At 44.9% G+C, this 20,640-nt stretch overlaps 1 protein-coding gene across 1 annotated transcript in view; it reads right to left on the bottom strand.

Annotated features, from left to right (window-relative positions):
* Window positions 1–20,640, bottom strand: part of PIGK (phosphatidylinositol glycan anchor biosynthesis class K) — an 88,259-nt gene that overhangs the window by 23,427 nt on the left and 44,192 nt on the right. Inside the window, exon 10 of the mRNA XM_075287800.1 lies at window positions 15,051–15,129. Coding sequence (XP_075143901.1) covers window positions 15,051–15,129 — 79 coding nt within the window. The remainder of the gene's footprint in view (window positions 1–15,050; window positions 15,130–20,640) is intronic.

The raw sequence follows: 20,640 nt of genomic DNA on the forward strand, positions 1-20,640 counted from the left end.
TATAAGAGAGACATGGTAGTGACATGGTGCTGCTACAGATTTTTGCATTGGGTCCCAGAGCTTTTGGCTCCACCTCTGAGGAGCACCTCCACCTTCCAGACCATTCAATATAAAGAAAGTCCACTGAATTTAATAAGGGACTTGGCTTCCCCAGTAGTAAAAACAGGCGACCCTTCTGTCCAAACTAAACAACCTCTTCAAAAATATGAATATAATTTCAAGCCTGTGTTGTAAGAAATAGGGTGCACACTTTAAGAAACCTGTTTAGATTGTGATGGTGACAGAGTCAGGTATTTTACATGGAGTTCAATGTAGACGATTTGCATGCAGGAGCTTTATCTCCTCTCGGCGGGTTAAGCATTTCTATTCGGCTGCTCTCCACTGATTATTATGGAGAAAGTGTGCGCGGCTGATATGCAGCGTGCAAACTAGTGGCGCAGAAGGACCTGTGTGCGACCACCGGAAACCTGTTAGAAGCAGGACTTCATCCCGAAAGCGGAATTAACGTCGCCTTATGTAGCAGAGTCAAAGAGGCTTCGCACATAAAATATTCTGCCGCTCCCGGAGAGCGCTCACAAACCTTATGCATCATGTTCAGATCAGAAAACAGATGTCAGAAACAAAAGCTCATTAATTAAAGAACATTAATTACACAAGAAACGGCGCGGCACATCAAACACAACGACAATGGAAGATACAGGAGAACCCGCTGCGCAAAACACATTACACAGGTCGCCCGGTCATACGGTATGGAAAGGCAATCATTGTGGTGTGTAAAGTTCTGCAGCTTTCTCGTGTACTCCGTGTCGGAATTCTGTACCAACATCTCTACGAGACGGACAGACAGCCGGAAGGGGCGATCCTTGGCAATCCCATAGACTTAGAATGAAGGACGGTGCACATGCTCATCCCTGTTGTGGTGATCACTAAGGGCCCCAACATTCAGACCTGTGGATGGGTGAAGTGAGGTGTTGCAATCTTGGGACAACCAATTTAAGGCTGAGGCCCCACGTTGCGGAAACGCAGCTTTTTTGAGCCAAAGCCAGAAGAGGACTGAGCAGACTGTAAGAACTTCCTATACATATGTCCTATTCCTATTGTACCCATTATTGTCTCAAAAAAACGCAGCAAAATCTGCAACAAAAAAATAAGCTGCGTTTCAGCAACGTGGGGCATTAGCCTAAGGCTGGGGCTCCGTGGGACGTAAACGGCGTGATTTGCAGCAGAGACGCTGCGGGAAAAATCGCGGCGTTGTACAGTGTAGGTAAAGTAGATGGGATTCATGCGAATCCCATCCCCACTTTGCGGAAAAGATCGCAGCGCGGACACGCTGCGATTTCTAAAGCCGTTGCGGCATGTCAATTATATCTACGGAAACGCTGGCGACTTTCCCGTAGATATAATGGGAAGAGAAAGCCTGCGGAGGAAAACTCTGTAAACTTTCTCTTCAAAGCGCTGCGGAAAGAACAGCAATGCGATCACGCAGCGGTTCTTACCGCGGCGCTTTATCACTGCGTTTACAGCCCGTGGGGCCTTAGCCTAAAGGAGTTTTCCGGGACCTGAATAGTAATGGCATATCCTCAGACTAGGTCATTCATATGTGATCGGTGTGGGTTCCACACTCTGCACCTCTGCTGATCAGATGTTCCTCTTTCCTGTGCCGATGATGTCATCATGTTCGTTGGTCACATGGCACAGCAGTGAATAGGATTGAGCTGCAATATGTGTGCTTGGTGAAGAGGCCGCAGCACTCCCCCAAACCCTACAGCCTCTTCAATCAGATGTTTATGAGGGTTCTGGTGTCGGACCCCCACTGATCACAAGGGGGCAGGTCATCAAAATCCCAAGTCCCAGAAACTCATCTATAGGCGAGTGTTGTGGGCATGCTCTGTAGAGGAGGGATCATCTATTTTCCATGTGGTGACCACGTCTTTGTCTGCTTTTGGTTTTATAACCAAAGGGCAAAGGTCACACCAAATATTGATGGGATTTACATTTCTCTTTACTTCATTGCCAAAATAGACCATTAACCCTTCTATTTCTGAAAGCGTTCTTACAGTCCAGAATTTTTCTGCCTAAAACTTTTGCAAAACGTCAACTAGTTTTAAAAATTTTCTACTTTTTTAGCTCAACTCTCAGCAATCCTTATTTGTATTTTGGCGCACATCCTTACGGCCAGCGTTTGCCCCCCATTAAAGGGGCGCAGCTTGCCCTACAAAGGACACGAGGCCTTCTCTCTTCTTGCAGACTCTCGTGACGGCGTCCCTTTAAAACGCATTTTCAGCTATTTTTATTTGTATTTTGGCGCACATCCTTATGGCCAGTACGGACGCAGAGCGTTTGCCCCCCATTAAAGGGGTAAAGCTTGCCCTATAAAGGACACGAGGCCGTCTCTCTTCTTGCAGACTCTCGTGGCGGTGTCCCTTTAACAACGCATTTTCAGCCATTTTTATTTGTATTTTGGCGCACATCCTTATGGCCAGTACGGACAGCGGACGCAGAGCGTTTGCCCCCCATTAAAGGGGTACAGCTTGCCCTATAAAGGACACAAGGCCGTCTCTCTTCTCGCAGACTCTCGTGACGGCGTCCCTTTAGCAACGCATTTTCACCCCATGAAAACAGATGACACGACATCTCGGTAATGTGGACGCCCCGCGATGTGCGCGCTGGCTCTTGACACTTGTTTTATCGTGTTCGGCGGCAGAAATAGACATTAATTATAGTGTTCTCCGGGATGCGACCATTTTAGAACGCGTGACTTGTGGAGGCAAAATTGAAAAATTAACATAATAGGCTTTTGACACTTTCCTGCTTAAGCAAAAATTAATTCTATCTCCCAATTTCTGTGCAAAGTCTTTCTAATTTCTCTAATCTGAAGTCCCGGTGGGAGGGAGCGCCGGGCTCTCCAGCAGCTCTTTGCCATCTTCCCTTTTTTTTAATTATGTGGTTTATTTGATGGAAGACTAAATCACTAAGCCTCCCTTTGTGCTTCTTTCAGGCGTTCTCACTGGAAATATAAGTTAATTTAAAGCAAATGAAGTTTTTAGATGGAGAATATATTATGTTACATAAAAGGATTGCATTTCCACAGAAACCAGAATTTTTTTTTGTTCCCTTTGTGTCCTCCCTGCTACCATGTCACTTCTAAATGAGATTCGTGTTTCCCGGAAATGTCAGCAATTACGGTTCAGCCGGGACGATGGTGTTAAAGACGAGAAAGGATGTCATATGGCGGTGTTATCGCTTCTACCGCTATTGGTGTGGGGTTTGCAGTCGCTACGTGAACAGCGCCATGTCCTGGCTGTTATAGATGCAACAAGATGTCATATGGCGGCATTATTGCTTCTAGCGCTATTGGTGTGGGGTTTGCAGTCGCTACGTGAACAGCGCCATGTCCTGGCTGTTATAGATGCAACAGGACGTAATATGGCAAGGTTAATACATCTACTGCTATTGTTGCGATGTCTGCAGCCGCTAGGTGAACAGTGCCAGGCCCTGGCTATTATCCCTGAAAGGACGTAATATGGCGGTAGTATAGCTTCTACTGCTATTGGTGTGATGTCTTAAACAGCTATGTGAACCCTGCTATGACCTGAAAGGACGTAATATGGCGGCATTATAGCTTCTACCGCTATTGGTGTGATGTCTGCAGCTGCTATGTGAACCTTGCCATGCCCTGAAAGGATGTAATATGGCGGTAGTATAGCTTCTACTGCTATTGGTGTGATGTCTGATACAGCTATGTGAACCCTGCTATGCCCTGAAAGGAGGTAATATGGCGGCATTATAGCTTCTACCGCTATTGGTGTGATGTCTGCAGCTGCTATGTGAACCCTACTATTCCCTGAAAGGACGTAATATGGCGGTAGTATAGCTCCTACCGCTATTGGTGTGATGTCTGCAGAAGCTATGTGAACCCTACTATTCCCTGAAAGGACGTAATATGGTGGCATTATAGCTTCTACCGCTATTGGTGTGATGTCTGCAGCAGCTATGTGAACCCTGCTATGCCCTGAAAGGAAGTAATATGGCGGTAGTATAGCTTCTACCGCTATTGGTGTGATGTCTGCAGCAGCTATGTGAACCCTGCTATGCCCTGAAAGGAAGTAATATGGCGGTAGTATAGCTTCTACCGCTATTGGTGTGATGTCTGCAGCAGCTATGTGAACCCTGCTATGCCCTGAAAGGAAGTAATATGGCGGTAGTATAGCTTCTACCGCTATTGGTGTGATGTCTGCAGCTGCTATGTGAACCCTACTATTCCCTGAAAGGACGTAATATGGCGGTAGTATAGCTCCTACCGCTATTGGTGTGATGTCTGCAGAAGCTATGTGAACCCTACTATTCCCTGAAAGGACGTAATATGGCGGCATTATAGCTTCTACCGCTATTGGTGTGATGTCTGCAGCAGCTATGTGAACTCTGCTATGCCCCGAAAGGACGTAATATGGCAGTAGTATAGCTTCTACCGCTATTGGTGTGATGTCTGCAGCAGCTATGTGAACCCTGCTATGCCCTGAAAGGAAGTAATATGGCGGTAGTATAGCTTCTACTGCTATTGGTGTGATGTCTGCAGCAGCTATGTGAACCCTACTATTCCCTGAAAGGACGTAATATGGCGGCATTATAGCTTCTACCGCTATTGGTGTGATGTCTGCAGCAGCTATGTGAACTCTGCTATGCCCCGAAAGGACGTAATATGGCAGTAGTATAGCTTCTACCGCTATTGGTGTGATGTCTGCAGCAGCTATGTGAACCCTGCTATGCCCTGAAAGGAAGTAATATGGCGGTAGTATAGCTTCTACTGCTATTGGTGTGATGTCTGCAGCAGCTATGTGAACCCTACTATTCCCTGAAAGGACGTAATATGGCGGCATTATAGCTTCTACCGCTATTGGTGTGATGTCTGCAGCAGCTATGTGAACTCTGCTATGCCCCGAAAGGACGTAATATGGCAGTAGTATAGCTTCTACCGCTATTGGTGTGATGTCTGCAGAAGCTATGTGAACCCTACTATTCCCTGAAAGGACGTAATATGGCGGCATTATAGCTTCTACCGCTATTGGTGTGATGTCTGCAGCAGCTATGTGAACTCTGCTATGCCCCGAAAGGACGTAATATGGCAGTAGTATAGCTTCTACCGCTATTGGTGTGATGTCTGCAGCAGCTATGTGAACCCTGCTATGCCCTGAAAGGAAGTAATATGGCGGTAGTATAGCTTCTACTGCTATTGGTGTGATGTCTGCAGCAGCTATGTGAACTCTGCTGCTGCAGACGTAATATGGCGGCATGTTTGCTATCCATGATTTTCACTGACCCAGACTTTATTGGGGCCCTGTGGTCTGCAAAATAGACCAGGTCTCTATTGATCCATGGAAAAAAAAAAAAAAACAGAGGTCTGCATGCCCCCATCAAAAAATGAAATGGGTTTGCATGAAGTCCAAGACAGATGGGGATTTGTGAATAAGGTCTTAGACATGTAATGGAGGTATCCCATATTACGGTATATTACATCAGTAGATCATTGGTATTACAGATCAGTAAGTATGGCTGCACTTCTGTGGTGCTACAAACCTACTATGGCGGTTCAGTCCCATTCTGATCGGATATCACAGAGCAGGATAGGACTGGGATATGTGCAGGTACCCTAGGATCTGAAGACGCAGCAAACCTGCAAAACCTTGCGGCCAGGACCGACGTGAGCAGTGCCGCAGCGTAGGACATCACACTAATTCCATCCAATTTACTTTAATGGAGCTTTGTTGCAGGTCAGTGCACGTTATCGTTCCCATCCACGCACTTTATATTCAGTCTCAGGATCAATGAGCGTCCCCAAAGATCGGATACCTACGGATCATCCCAATAATATGGAAAAACTTTATAGTTATCTGGAACTTACGACCCTATCCCTATATGATCGACAGGGGTTTGGCTCCCAGGTCCTGCACTGATCAGCTCAGGACCGCTGCAGCCTCTTCCGTGCCACCATGAATCCATATCTATTACATGGAACAGTAGCAGCTCCGTCCTAATAAAGAAACTAGGGCTGAGCTGCAATACCAAACACCGCCAATACAAAATGTTTGGCGCTGTGCTTGGTACTTCGTGAAGAAGCTGCAGTTCCCAACCAGATGCTGTGGCCACTTCAGCCAACAGATACGGGGTCCAATGGCAGCCATATTGGTTTTCTCCCAATGCGCCTACACAGTGACTGCATAGAATTTCTGCAGACTTGGCAGAAGAAATGTCCGGATTGTTCTCTGTTTTTGCATTGATTTTCTGGCAAGTCGTCAATGCCGTGTACATTTGCAGACCGATGTAACGAAGCACGCCGTTATTAGTACATTACGCTAAAAATATGGCTTTGACATTTCAATGGGACGACAACTGGAAGGGTTACCCGGAGTTTTCCTCTTTGTGGCGACGGCTTCTGGGGAACGATTCCGTGACGTTCTTATTTACTTATTCCCGGCTACCCGCAAACGGTTTTCGTTGCTCACACTTGTTGTTAGGAGCGAATCGACTCGAAGCCTCCACCGCTGTTTAATTCATTTAGTCGGAGAGTCCGGCGACCAGACAGAATTCTTAATGTGACATTTACACGCTGCTGGGTCATTTACAGCTCTGAAACACAGCGGAAGAACCAGCTAGACCGCGAGCAGCGGGGACCGGCGCACAAAACACAGATTCAATATCTGCAAACCCAAATATAGGACACTTTGTCTTTTCTACTTAAAGGGAAACTCCACTTTAAGAATTTTTTTGGGGAAAATTTTAAGCTTAAAGGGATTCTACCATTAAACTACTTTTTTTTCTAATTACCACGTCGGAATAGCCTTAAGAAAGGCTATTCGTCTCCTACCTTTAGACATGGTCTCCGCCGCGCCGTTCCGTAGAAATACCGGTTTTAACCGGTATGCAAATGAGCTCTCCGCAGCAATGAGGGTGGGCCCCAGTGCTGAAAGGCCGATGAGCACATCCCCATTGCTGCCCGAGAGCTCTTTCCTGCGCCGCCTCCTTCTTCTGCAGCAACTCCGCCTCTTCTGGCTTCTCTTGCTCTTGTAGTTCTATACAGGAGCATAGAGAGGCCATTTTTGGGTAGCCGCTCTTGCAGTTCAATATAGGAGGAGGCCGGCGGCCATTTTGGGGTGGCCTCTCTATGCTCCTGTATAGAACTACAAGAGCAAGAGAAGCCAGAAGAGGCGGAGTTGCTGCAGAAGAAGGAGGCGGCGCAGGAAACAGCTCTGGGCAGCAATGGGGATGCGCTCATCGGTGTTTCAGCGCTGGGGCCCGCCCTCATTGCTGCGGAGAGCTCATTTGCATATCGGTTAAAACCGGTATTTCTACGGAACGGCGCGGCAGAGACCACGTCTAAAGGTAGGAGACGAATAGCCTTTCTTAAGGTTATTCCGACGTGTTCATTAGAAAAAAAGGTAGTTTAATGGTAGAATCCCTTTAAATCTATATAAAAGGTGGAAGGAAATGGCAAGTCATCATTTTACTTCTCTTGTATGGATTTACATGTTACGTAAGGATTTCTGCTCCATTCATTCAGAATTCTGCTGGTTCCTTGTTACTAGAGAGCAGGGCATTATGGGAGATCAGATAACGTTTCATACTTGCCTAACCTTTACGTAAATCGATAGTACGGTGTGACTATTTGGGGCCATTTTGACTTGTATTCTGCTTTTCTTAGCCATTTTTGCCTCTTCAGTTCCCCCTGAGCTGGTAAGTGGAGACTCGCAGCTATGTGGTCACCCATAGAGGAGAATCTGCTCCATAACTCTCTCTTACTCACCCAGACGTTTCATCAGGATCATAGAAGACATTACAGAAAAGTACTGACCTCCTTTCTTGTGAATAAAGCACTTGGGGTGAGATACAAAACCTACTGATATCTGCAGCAGTCTGTTGTGTGCCTTTCACAGCTTCTGCTTACTCCTCCCTAGACTTCTGTTGTGAACTATTATATACCTTTGCACATTTACTATTATGACATCTTTGCTCTGCATATTTCAGAGTGAAAGACCTAGGGATAGGCCATCAATACTAAGGTCCCGGAAAACCAAAGCTCATTTTCTTCCAATAACAGCACCCCACCTGTCCACAGATGGTATTGCAGCTGAGCCCTATTCAAGTATATTGAGCTTACCTGCAATTCCACAATAACCCATGATCAGGAGTGGCGCTGTTTTTGCAAGACGGCTGCCATGATCTTTCTAGTTCTCTACAATCCCTTAACTTCCCGGGACAGATTTTTTTTTTTTGTTAGATAACTTTTCTCCCAATTGCACTGATGCCTGATAATAGAAAATAGAAGACAAACTACATGGATAGATTTGTGATTTTGTGACCCTTTAAGCAGCACATTTACACATTGCCAAATAATAAAAAAACTAAATTTTTTTATGTGACCTAACAAAAAAAGCATTATTACCAGTAAACAATCTATCCTGACGTGACCCGCAATTGTCCAAGGGTACATCGAACCTTCGTCAATGACAATGAATATCCAAAGGGCATCCGGCACTACGGCTCCGCGCGATAAGCTCCATTATCTCTGCTCATCGAGCACGGTACATTGGCCTACGGCCACCAAAGAAGTTAATTAACCTCATTCCCGTGGATCCACTTCAGGAGCAACAAAAAGCATAAATAAAACGGGAAAAGATCCTCTGACAGCCGGAAAATGAGATTATGGGGTGGGTATGACATCATAAGAAACCCATGTGACATAATGACAGCTGAAGATTTCTTACCAAGGCCTACAAGAGACGGTCACATCCAGGAAGACTGTCGGACAGATAAAGCCATCTCTGATGGCATCTGAATGATCAGTTGATTGGACACGTGAACGGCAATTTTCGCTTTAGACACCATGTTATATACAGTGGTCAACCACAACTATAAACCATTAACAGGTGGAGTGAATAACATGGAGTATCTGGTGACAAGGACGCTGTGAAGGGGTGGAACATATTAAGGAGCAAGTGAGCAGTTAGGTCTTGTAAGAAGTAAGAATAGCGAGGAAGTGTAAGGATCGGAGGGACTAAGAAAAGCCAAATGATGACGGTTAGACAACTGGGACAGAGTATCTCCACATATACTGACCTTGCTCAAAAGCACCTACAATGGTCAGATTACCATTAGAACTGGACTATAGAGCAATGGAAGATGGTGTAATGAATGGCATTATCTTTACCGTCATATGGATGACCGTGTGTATGCGGTACTGACGTGGAGAAGAGATGGCACCAAGTTGCCCTATGGAAAGAAGGGGCAGGTGAAGGTAAAGACACGTTCTTGAGTCCCAGCATCATGTGGATGTCACTGTGACATGTACCACCAACCTAAATACTGAACGGACTAAGTACACCCCACATGGCAGCGATGCCCCCTAATGGCAGACTGCAAAACATGTTCAGGAATAGTCTAAAGAACATACCAAGGATCAATCTTATCAATCCTCTATGGGATGTGCTGGAAAAACAAAGCAATACATAAAGAGGATATCCAGAATCTGAAGGTATTGATACGTATAACCTATTATCAGGATTAGATCGGTTGGGGTCCGATAACCGAACCCCGCTTGTACCAGCTGATGCAGCTGCCGGCCTAGTGAAGTGAATGGGAATGTGGCTGCAGTTCCAGGTGATACGTGACCTGATCGGTGCGGGGTTCAGGTGTCAGACCCCGACCGACCCGATATTTTATGGATAGGTCATCGGTATCAAAATATCTCCAGATCCCAGACAACCACTTTATGGGTAAGGTCACACAGGGTTTTTTGTTCAGGATTTTAAGGCCGTATCAGTCTTAAAATCCTAACCAAAAAGAAGTCAATGGGAGCCGGTCAGTTCTTTTTTTCCGGGAGCCGGAACAAACGGCTCATTCTTTCAGGCGGATTCACGTCACGATTTGGCCTGAAGACACTCCCTCCTCCCGACTAGGACCATTCATTTGGGCCTAATCCGGAGCGGAGCGCGCGACTGTATGCTGGGGCAGTACACCGGCATTCATTCGCGGCTACCTGAATTTCGGACCTGAACCTGAGGCGGCCTCCGAAAAACTCCGTGTGAACTTATCCTAATATGTAACATTCTGCCTCATATATTCCATATTGCACTTGTATTTTCAGCTTCACCATAGAGGAACCTAAACCCTAAAATCTTCTGCGGACCAATGTACAGCAATCCCCAGCCCCATCTCTTGTGACACTACAACTCCCAGCCTGCCCTGCCATGCGTTGACTCCCAGCCGCTGCTATCTACATTGAGTCACTCGCACAATCCTGGCATAGAATCAGACTTGGGTTATCTGTAAATCATAAGAAGAACAATTGCTGTGGTGTTATGTACGCACCCATGACCGCTTCATATTTATTCCCCTTATTTGCTACACGGTGGTGGGCTCATATATCAGCCCTATCTCCCCGGTGCGTGTGTGGTGCCCACTCCTGGCATTAATACAAGTTGACTCTGTGCAGCTTTTAAATCACTTTTTTCTATGGTGATAGCGCGGCTGACTTATTGTACCGCTCCCCGCTCTCCATAAATCACAGGAATTGCTCAAAAGCTGCTTAAATAGTGAGTAGGACAATTTGTGCGGCATGGGAGAGGACAAGGATTGTAATAAAGAGATATTTATGCTCCATACAGAACCCTTGTATTACAATCGGGGCGACGACTTTAGTGAGGGATTAGAGAGCGAGGATGAAAAAGAAAATGAATCAGGACAATAGGACGCAAATCATGAGACGTCAATAAATATGAGAACATCCCACGGCCCCCTCCACATGGAGCAGCAGCACAGCTTACTCTTCCTGAACTTTTCCCACTTTGTCATTGCAAATATTTTTTAACATAGTGGGTTTGCATTACCGTTCCATAAGGATTGTGGGTGGTTTAGTGTCCCAAATCCCCTTGACAAGGTTCCCATTAATAACCATGAAAGACTATGGATCTATTCACTACATCTGCCTGCGCTCGCTTTCTGTGTACCCCTCCCCTTCTCCACTCTCCCCTGCAATGAAATCACACCCACATCTGAGGTCACATGCTGCTGTGAAGTTCTGTTTGCTGGCTGCACTGCTCACAGGGAGGGGTATTGAGTTTGCAAATGAAACGTCACAGCTGATATCAATGACTTTAAAATAAATCAGATAAATGGTGCAGAAATAAGGAGAGCTAATAGGAAATGTTTTGCACTGATGCACCTTGTTATCTTGTCCGTATTAGCACAGCTTACTCTTCCTGCACTTTTCCCACCTTGTCGTTGCACATATTTTTTAACATAGTGGGATCACATTACCGTTCCATAAGGATTGTGGGTGGTTTAGTGTCCCAAATCCCCTTGACAAGGTTCCCATTAATAACCATGAAAGACTATGGATCTATTCACTATACATCTTCCTGCACTCGCTTTCTGTGTACCCCTCCCCTTATCGACTCTCCCCTGCAATGAAATCACACCCACATCTGAGGTCACATGCTGCTGTGAAGTTTTGTTTGCTGGCTGCACTGCTCACAGGGAGGGGTATTCTGTTGGCAAACGAAACGCCACAGCTGAGGCAGAAATAAGGAGATAGAATAGGAAATGTTTTGCACTGATGTACCTTGTTATCTTGTCCATATTATTTTTTAAAAACCGATAACCCCTTTAATACACTACATGTGTTCTCAATGTACCAGGCAAACGCCAAACTCCTCTGGTGGTGGTATACCTCCTCTGAGAACAAAAGGATTGGGCATGCTGAAATTCCACGCACCCGATCCTTGTTTCTCAGAGGGTTGAGGTGGGACACCACCATACACACTAGATAGCTTGGCCAGTCCCGGGTCACCTTTAGGTCAGTAAGTTCTACAGGTACTCCATAGACTTCTATATTCCAGGCCAAAACACAAGTGGATCCCAAGTACTTGCTGCACTGTTTCCCCTACGTCTATACACCCCAATGACGATCTACAAGAGTATACACGCAGTCACTATGGGATTACCGAAGCCGTCTCCATCAGCCATCAGTAGGTTTATTCTTCCAGAACTTTGTAAATGGCTTTGTTTCCCCTCCCGGCTGATCTATTCAGCAACTATTTTTCTCATGTCTTCAATGTTTTCCTTTAATTGTGGCACAGAGTTCATGTTAAAGGGGATGTCTGGTCTAGAAAACTCATTTTCAAATAGCCGGTTAGAAAATTCTGTGTTAATAGAGGGGAAGAGGTCGCCTTTCAGGACCCTCGTCTATTAGGCATGGTGGAAAATTATCACTACGAGCGTCTCGCTCCGGATCACCCGCCACGTCCAGGCATTACACGCAGAGCACATTTATTTATCATTATTTACCTCTCTTGCTTATATAGAACCATTGATTTTATTGAGCAAATGGTGCTATGTAATACCTAATTCCCCCTGTGGGGGTGCTGCAGGGAAATTAATCACTTACTGCCACAATCCCTGCTTTCATAAGCTGATTGCAGAAGGTCCATGCAGAGGGAAACCATATGGCCAAGTCTATCACTGAGGGTCCTTCTAACAAAAGAAGACAACTTTAAAGCTGAGGCCTCACATTGCAGATACTATCAGCAGCTGGCACACGGAGAATGGAACAGGAAGCAGACAGCTCCGTTCTTTGGGTAGTGGCGAGATCAGGTATTACAAATTAGCTCCAATTCATTTAAATGAGAGCCAAGCTGTAGTGACCTGGATTGTCCACTATGCAGAGAATGGTGCTGTCTGCTTCCTGCTCCGTTCTCTGTGTATCCGCTGCTGAGAGCTGTCTGGTGTTGGATCTACTGATCTTATATTGATGACCTATACTTATACAGTTACATTTACAGATATTTTGGAAAAACCCTTTAAGGATCTTAACATGAACTAAGTAAATGCTGCATAGCCTTTAAAATCTATAAGACGGCTACACAGGTTTACAACTAGTGACGGTACAAATTGTTTTCCACATCACAATTCTATTGTATAGACCTTTACGTTCACTAAGAGGTGATCCTACGCATTTCACATAATAAATTCCGAGTTTATGGGAAAAAAAAAAAATGTATATACACACACACGTATACTATTCTACAAAAGTGAGAAAATTACTGCTACATGTGTAGTATTAGAGTTGCCATGGAAATCAGAAAAATAAGGCCACATTCCAGTGATAGAAGTCTATGAGAAAAATGACAAGTTTTGCTCATCTGCAAACAAATGTTCTCCTGAATATCACTGTACAGTGAGGAGCTGAGGCCGCTAAGAGGTGCAAAATACACCAGATAACAGAACTATGCCGGGTCACCGAGCCAGGACTAAGTTACAGTCTCTTTGATACCAAGAAAAATTGTAACTTGGTGGTTACATTACTTATCCTGTATTATACTCCAGAGCTGCGCTCACTATTCTGCTGGTACAGTCACTGTGTACATACATTACATTACTTATCCTGTATTATACTCCAGAGCTGCGCTCACTATTCTGCTGGTACAGTCACTGTGTACATACATTACATTACTTATCCTGTATTATACTCCAGAGCTGCGCTCACTATTCTGCTGGTACAGTCACTGTGTACATACATTACATTACTTATCCTGTATTATACTCCAGAGCTGCGCTCACTATTCTGCTGGTATAATCACTGTGTACATACATTACATTACTTATCCTGTATTATACTCCAGAGCTGCAATCACTATTCTGCTGGTACAGTCACTGTGTACATACATTACATTACTTATCCTGTATTATACTCCAGAGCTGCGCTCACTATTCTGCTGGTACAGTCACTGTGTACATACATTACATTACTTATCCTGTATTATACTCCAGAGCTGCGCTCACTATTCTGCTGGTGCAGTCACTGTGTACATACATTACTTATCCTGTATTATACTCCAGAGCTGCGCTCACTATTCTGCTGGTGCAGTCACTGTGTACATACATTACATTACTTATCCTGTATTATACCCCAGAGCTGCGCTCACTATTCTGCTGGTGCAGTCACTGTGTACATACATTACATTACTTATCCTGTATTATACTCCAGAGCTGCGCTCACTATTCTGCTGGTGCAGTCACTGTGTACATACATTACATTACTTATCCTGTATCATACTCCAGAGCTGCGCTCACTATTCTGCTGGTGCAGTCACTGTGTACATACATTACATTACTTATCCTGTATTATACCCCAGAGCTGCGCTCACTATTCTGCTGGTGCAGTCACTGTGTACATACATTACATTACTTATCCTGTATTATACTCCAGAGCTGCGCTCACTATTCTGCTGGTGCAGTCACTGTGTACATACATTACATTACTTATCCTGTATTATACTCCAGAGCTGCGCTCACTATTCTGCTGGTGCAGTCACTGTGTACATACATTACATTACTTATCCTGTATTATACTCCAGAGCTGCGCTCACTATTCTGCTGGTACAGTCACTGTGTACATACATTACATTACTTATCCTGTATTATACTCCAGAGCTGCGCTCACTATTCTGCTGGTGCAGTCACTGTGTACATACATTACATTACTTATCCTGTATTATACTCCAGAGCTGCGCTCACTATTCTGCCGGTACAGTCACTGTGTACATACATTACATTACATTACTTATCCTGTATTATACTCCAGAGCTGCGCTCACTATTCTGCTGGTACAGTCACTGTGTACATACATTACATTACGTATCCTGTATTATACTCCAGAGCTGCGCTCACTATTCTGCTGGTGCAGTCACTGTGTACATACATTACATTACTTATCCTGTATTATACTCCAGAGCTGCGCTCACTATTCTGCTGGTGCAGTCACTGTGTACATACATTACATTACTTATCCTGTATTATACCCCAGAGCTGCGCTCACTATTCTGCTGGTGCAGTCACTGTGTACATACTGTATATTACATTACTTATCCTGTATTATACTCCAGAGCTGCGCTCACTATTCTGCTGGTGCAGTCACTGTGTACATACTGTATATTACATTACTTATCCTGTATTATACTCCAGAGCTGCGCTCACTAGAAAGAGAATTAATGTTTTACCTGATGTATAATTTCAGACACAGGTAGTTGGTTGGCGTAGGTCACCAGGTCAGTCATCGGCGACTCCTCAGGGATAACTCTGAAAGAAAAAGACATGACTGCAAAAGTGAAACTTCACCTTTAAGAGAAGTAGTATGTATTTGCTTAAATCACAAAACTTTAGGTTAGTAAATGCATTCTGTTACAGTCTATGTGTCTCCATGGTAAGAGACTACAAGCAAACCCTGTACATAGTCTGATCCTGCAGAGGTCACAAGGCATGCCTAGGAAAAAAAACCTCTCCCATACATGTCAACAGGGTCTGATCCAGGCCATTGTGTCTATGGGGACAGGGAGGGTTGGAACTGCAAGAATTTGGGGATATTTTTTTTTTTTTTTTTTAATATAGATTAAATTAGATGGAAAATTAAAAATATCACCCAAAAAAATCTTTAAAAAGAATGTTTAATATAAAAATTTGCAACACTTTCCCCATTTTAAGAATCAGAGCAATAAAGAAGGAGATGGTGCAATAGTCTGCACATCTTTTAACCCCTTCCATCCCACCATCATTCACACTGCTGCTGGCGAGTTCGGGTAGGGCACAGTAAGGGCCCATTGCATTAAATGGAACTGAGCTAGTTAAAAAAAAAAAATTGTCTGCAATAAAACCTTCCGTGTGTGAACACACCATAAATAATGAAATATTCCCAGGCATTATCTGGAGATTTGCAGCGCGCGCTTCTATAAGGTCGCGTTTGCTGACCCGCCATATAAAACTAAACTTCTTTACCCCGTACAACATAATCCACTAAAAAACAGCATCTAAAACCCAGAGCTTTCAGCTGCCAAGTAGGAAAGCGGGAACAGATGAGGAACACGAATCTACAATTAGCAGCGGGCGGGCGTGCGGTCACTACACACGACACGCTCCCCTGCGCTGCCCCTCACATGGCTGCTGGCATTTTACAAGTTACTAGCTAACAGCTGGTTATCGGAGGAAAAAATGTCAAAAGTTAATATGGCAGCAAATAATCTGCAAAAACATCTAACAAATCCATAGAAATATATGTCACATAAAATAACAACATCCATCGCTGCAACCTGGTACTAAATGGCGCTGCAGGCACGGATCGCACGGTCCCCGCACAGGATACAGTATATTCTGTCTGATACAAAACCAAATGTTCTGTTTTATCTGTTATTGGGAAAGCAAATTATAGGAAGTATTAAATTAAGCCATTAAAAAAAAAAAATTGGCGTGTCCTGCAAAAAACAAGCCCCCTAGGTCAATGGAAAAATAAAAAGTTAAAGGGATCCTATGAGAAGAATCCCTTTTGTTCTAACACGTAGGAATAGCCTTAAGAAAGGCTAATCTTCTCCTACCTTCAGATGTCTTCTACGCGCCGCCATTCAGTAGATATTCCGTTTTCTGTCTTTATGCAAATGAATTCTTTCGCAGCACTGGGGGCGGGCCCCAGTGCTCAAACAGCACTGCGGGCGTCTGCAGTGCTGCAAGAGAACTCTCCAGCACCGACTCTATGTTCTTTAGCAACCAGCCTCTACAAGTCGTTTTCCGGCCAGGCTTTCAATCTTCTACGCATGAGCAGACTGCACCTGCGCGTGGCCATTTTTTAGTGGCCGCTTACACGAGCTCTTGTAGTAAGCGGTCACAAAAAATGGCCGCGCGCAGGTGCAGTCGGCTCTGCCCAAGGCCCGCTGGCAGAGCCAATTGCGCATGCGTAGAACATCAAAAGCCAGGCCGGAAGACGACGCGTAGAGGCCTGTTCCTGAAGAAGATGGAGGCGGCGCTGGAGAGTTCTCTTGCAGCATTGGGGACGCCCCCAGTGCTGCGAGAAAACTCATTTGCATAAAAACGGAAAATAAAATATCTATCAACGGCGGCGCGGAGAATCTAAAGGTAGGAGAAGAATAGCCTTTCTTAAGGCTATTCCTATGTGTTAGATAGAAAAAAAGGGTATCCAATGATAGGATCCCTTTAAGGCCCTTGGATGGTGAAAACAACAAAAAAAAAAAAAACACAACTGTGCTTTGGTCAGAAAAGGGTTAAATCTACTGCTCTATAGAGGAATGAAGGGGATGCCCCTGTCCCCAATTTCCCATTGCCAAACTAGTTAGCATAAAGCATGGTTGACAGACTGCTGACACTTAAAGGGGGTTGGTCACCAGAATTGCGCATGTCAACTCATTGCACAGATAGATAGGTTAGGGTCACCTGAGTCAAGTGGTGTTTTCCCCGTGTAAATCGGTGCCTCTGTTACAGAGATATGGCTGTTTTTGTGAATATGCAAATGAGCTGTTTGGAACAATGGCAGCGCCCGAAAAGTTCACTTCTCCTTGACAAAAACAGCGATATCTCGGCAATAGAGGAACCGATTTACACGGGGAAAACAGCATTGGACTCAGGAGACCCTGACCAATCTGTCTAGGGGTCTGGGTTGATGTGTTAGGTTTTGGTAAAATTTTCCCTTTAATAGAGATATATTATGGCAACTCTGAACCACCAAGAAAAAAGTCAGGAAGTGTTGTCATAGGGTATTCTATAGATCTTAAGCTCCAGTACAAGTCTACAACCTGATAGTAGTCACCCCAAGATGCTTCGCTTCCAGTGCAACTCCCTCCCCACCTTTGCACTTATTTGCACATTCATCATCGTCACGAACGCAGAGAGTAAATATTGATCAAAACCGGAGATTAGAGATGAGCTCAGCACATTTGAGATTTAGAGGATTAGCAGCCGCTGGGAAGGGTAAAAGATGATTATCGGTGCAGATGAAATTACACGCTGCAAACAGACACAATATTTGCTTTGCTAAACTGGATATGAAATTATTGGGAATGCAAAGTGCGGATGCCTTGGCGAAATTACTTTCCATTCTGCGGAATCGGGAAGATTCAGGCTGCAGATTTTTTTTTTTTTTCCCATTTGTCATACTGCAACAAAAAAAATCTCAATTTTTTTTTTTTTTTTTTTTTCTAAAAGCCCTTCCTCTATGAATAAACCAGCAAAAGTGCTCAGCTCGGCAGCAAGTGAACTCAAGAGGTCTGAATATGTTTCAAGGCAGCAGGAGCGCTTCAAGTACGAGGGCAGAGAGGAGGCTACTTGTGATAAATGTTCTTCTCCGCTGCTTTTATCAGACAAAAAGGTTCTCGTTTATTTATTAGCGGCGGACAAACATTTTGCGCTGGAGAACGAGACATTCGGCCAGATCGAATACAATCCTGCCACCTGCTCGTATACAGATGGATTGGACAAGTTAAAGTGCGGCTCCGCTGCGATCAGGAAAACCCACCTGGTGTAACGTGTATTAGACACCGCTGCAGGGTCCATGGGTGGTGCTCTTGTTATACAGGGTGTGGGACATTGGGACATGGGATGCCTAGCAAACACTTGCTGCCATGTCTGGGTGACCGACCATGTAAATGCAAGAACTTTTTAAGCATTGCGGAGGCATCAACCCCAATATAGAGGGCCTTATTATGAAGAAGATTGCTTAACGTGGACCTCATGAAAATGCAGTATAAGGGCTAGTTCACACGGGGCCAATGGAGCCTCAAAATCCGCCTACATACAATGGAGCCCTATGTGAAACGCTAGAGCGACTTTCCACTAGGCGCTTTTTGCAGCTGCCGTTTCTTCAGGCGGTTGCCACGGCTAGGGGAGCTGCAAATGAATGGGCCGACTCCGGGGGAGTAAGCCGCGACAGTCATGGCAGGCGGGTTTTGACCCGAGAGTGACGCGAGAGCCTAAACCCGCCCCACCGCCCCCCGTGTGAACTAACTCTTATATTTCAATAGAAAACCAACAGTGTACAAAACTTTGTTAGTTTTGGCACAGATATCTCCCCACTGTCAGAAGGGCATTCCTTATAGCTCAAGGTCATTTCCTCCCTAAGGCCCCGTTCACATGGGGCAAAATGGTCCGTTTTTTTGATGCGGAATCCACGTCAAAATCCGGTTTAAAAGACTGCCTCCCATTGAATTCAATGGGAGCCGGGCATTTCCTTTTTCCGTGAGCAAGAAAAAAGAAGCGACCTTCCCTATCTTGACAATTCCTCTGGACTAGGCCCACTCATTTGGGCCTACTCCGGATCGGGAAGCTGCGACTGTCACGGCTAGCCGCAACAGGCACATTTTGGTCCGGATTCTGACACGGCTTCCCGCAGGAAAATCCGGACCAAAATATGCGGTGAGTAGGCCTAACAGTGCTCGTCCATAGACTTGTACCAGCTGCCAGAACTCCAGCTCTATTGCGCAGGCAGACAGTGAGAGGAGGAGGAGCAGGCCCCGAAGGAGGATGGGATCTCCAGTGCCTAGAAGATCCGGACAGGAAGACAGATAAGTATGAAGGGGTGGGGTGAATTAGTTAGTTAGGAAGGGCTAGTGGTGGGAGGCCTAGCTAGGGAAACAGGGAGAGGGTGTGAGAAAGGGAGGGGAAGGGAGTGTTACTGAAGAGCAATGCATCATGGTATTTATAGGAAAAAAGAACAGGAAGCTACACCTTGTAAACAAATGCAGATGATGCCAGGAGCTCCAAGAGACACTCACAACTCACTCAAAACAATGCAATGTAGGTATTCGAGTGCACTTATTAACCCATTAATAGCACTAATAGACCTTTTAAAAAAAATGCAAAGAAAACTCCTTTAAGCGAAGAGACCACAACCATCTGAACATTGCGGTCTCTTCCGCCAGCTGAATGGTTGTAGTCCCGGGTGTCAGACGCACGCCGATCACCTATTGATGCCCTCGGAAACCCTTTTAAAGTGCCCAGATGTAAACCAGTCCCTAAAGGAGAGGACATGTGCTTTCCTGTAGATCTGTGACTACAGCTTAGCAGCAATGCACACAGCGGGCCTGTGGTAGTCTGGTGTCTTGTGTGTAATCCATTATAGCAAATGGGCTGTATACAAACATGTCTGCCAGGAAAATCGCCATTCTGGTCTAGAAGACAATACCACACATAGCCATGGATAAGAGTGGCGCTGTTTCTGGTAGAAGACAGCCATGGTTTTGATAATTTTTTATATTTCATATAACTTCTTTTAAGGCAAAGACATCCTTGTATGGGGATACCCCTTTAAGAACAGACTGATCTATCCAGTCTGTAATCGGTTTGGTCTAAATTTGCGGCTCTTTGCTTTCTGTGTCATGGCAAATATTTATCAGAGGCAGTGAAGCTTCAGTACAGAAACCTCCATGGTATTGTGATGAAGACGGGGTGCGCTGCTAATACACTTCAATGATGGCTGCCCCATTAATAAAATAACACAAGGCTATGAGATCAGTCGGAGGCTTTTCAAGATTTTCCATCTAAAAAGTGCGATTTTCCCCAACCCAAATGGCACATGGACAAAATACCAATGTTACTGTTACCAAGAGAGAGATGGAAGTAACTACATAAAGCTGAAATCACTGCGGACTACAAAAGTGCAGAATCTCATAGTCAGAAGGTCATACATGTGATATTACACGCTATGGATGGGGTTCCTGGGACGCCAAGGTTTCTAGATCTGTGTTGCTGACATCTGCAAGGGTTCTTGTCATTTCTCTCATGTCTGCTTGTGGAGGTGCAAGTTCAGAGCTCGGT

This window comes from Leptodactylus fuscus, chromosome 9 (assembly GCF_031893055.1).
Source record: "Leptodactylus fuscus isolate aLepFus1 chromosome 9, aLepFus1.hap2, whole genome shotgun sequence".
NCBI classification, from domain to species: domain Eukaryota; kingdom Metazoa; phylum Chordata; class Amphibia; order Anura; family Leptodactylidae; genus Leptodactylus; species Leptodactylus fuscus.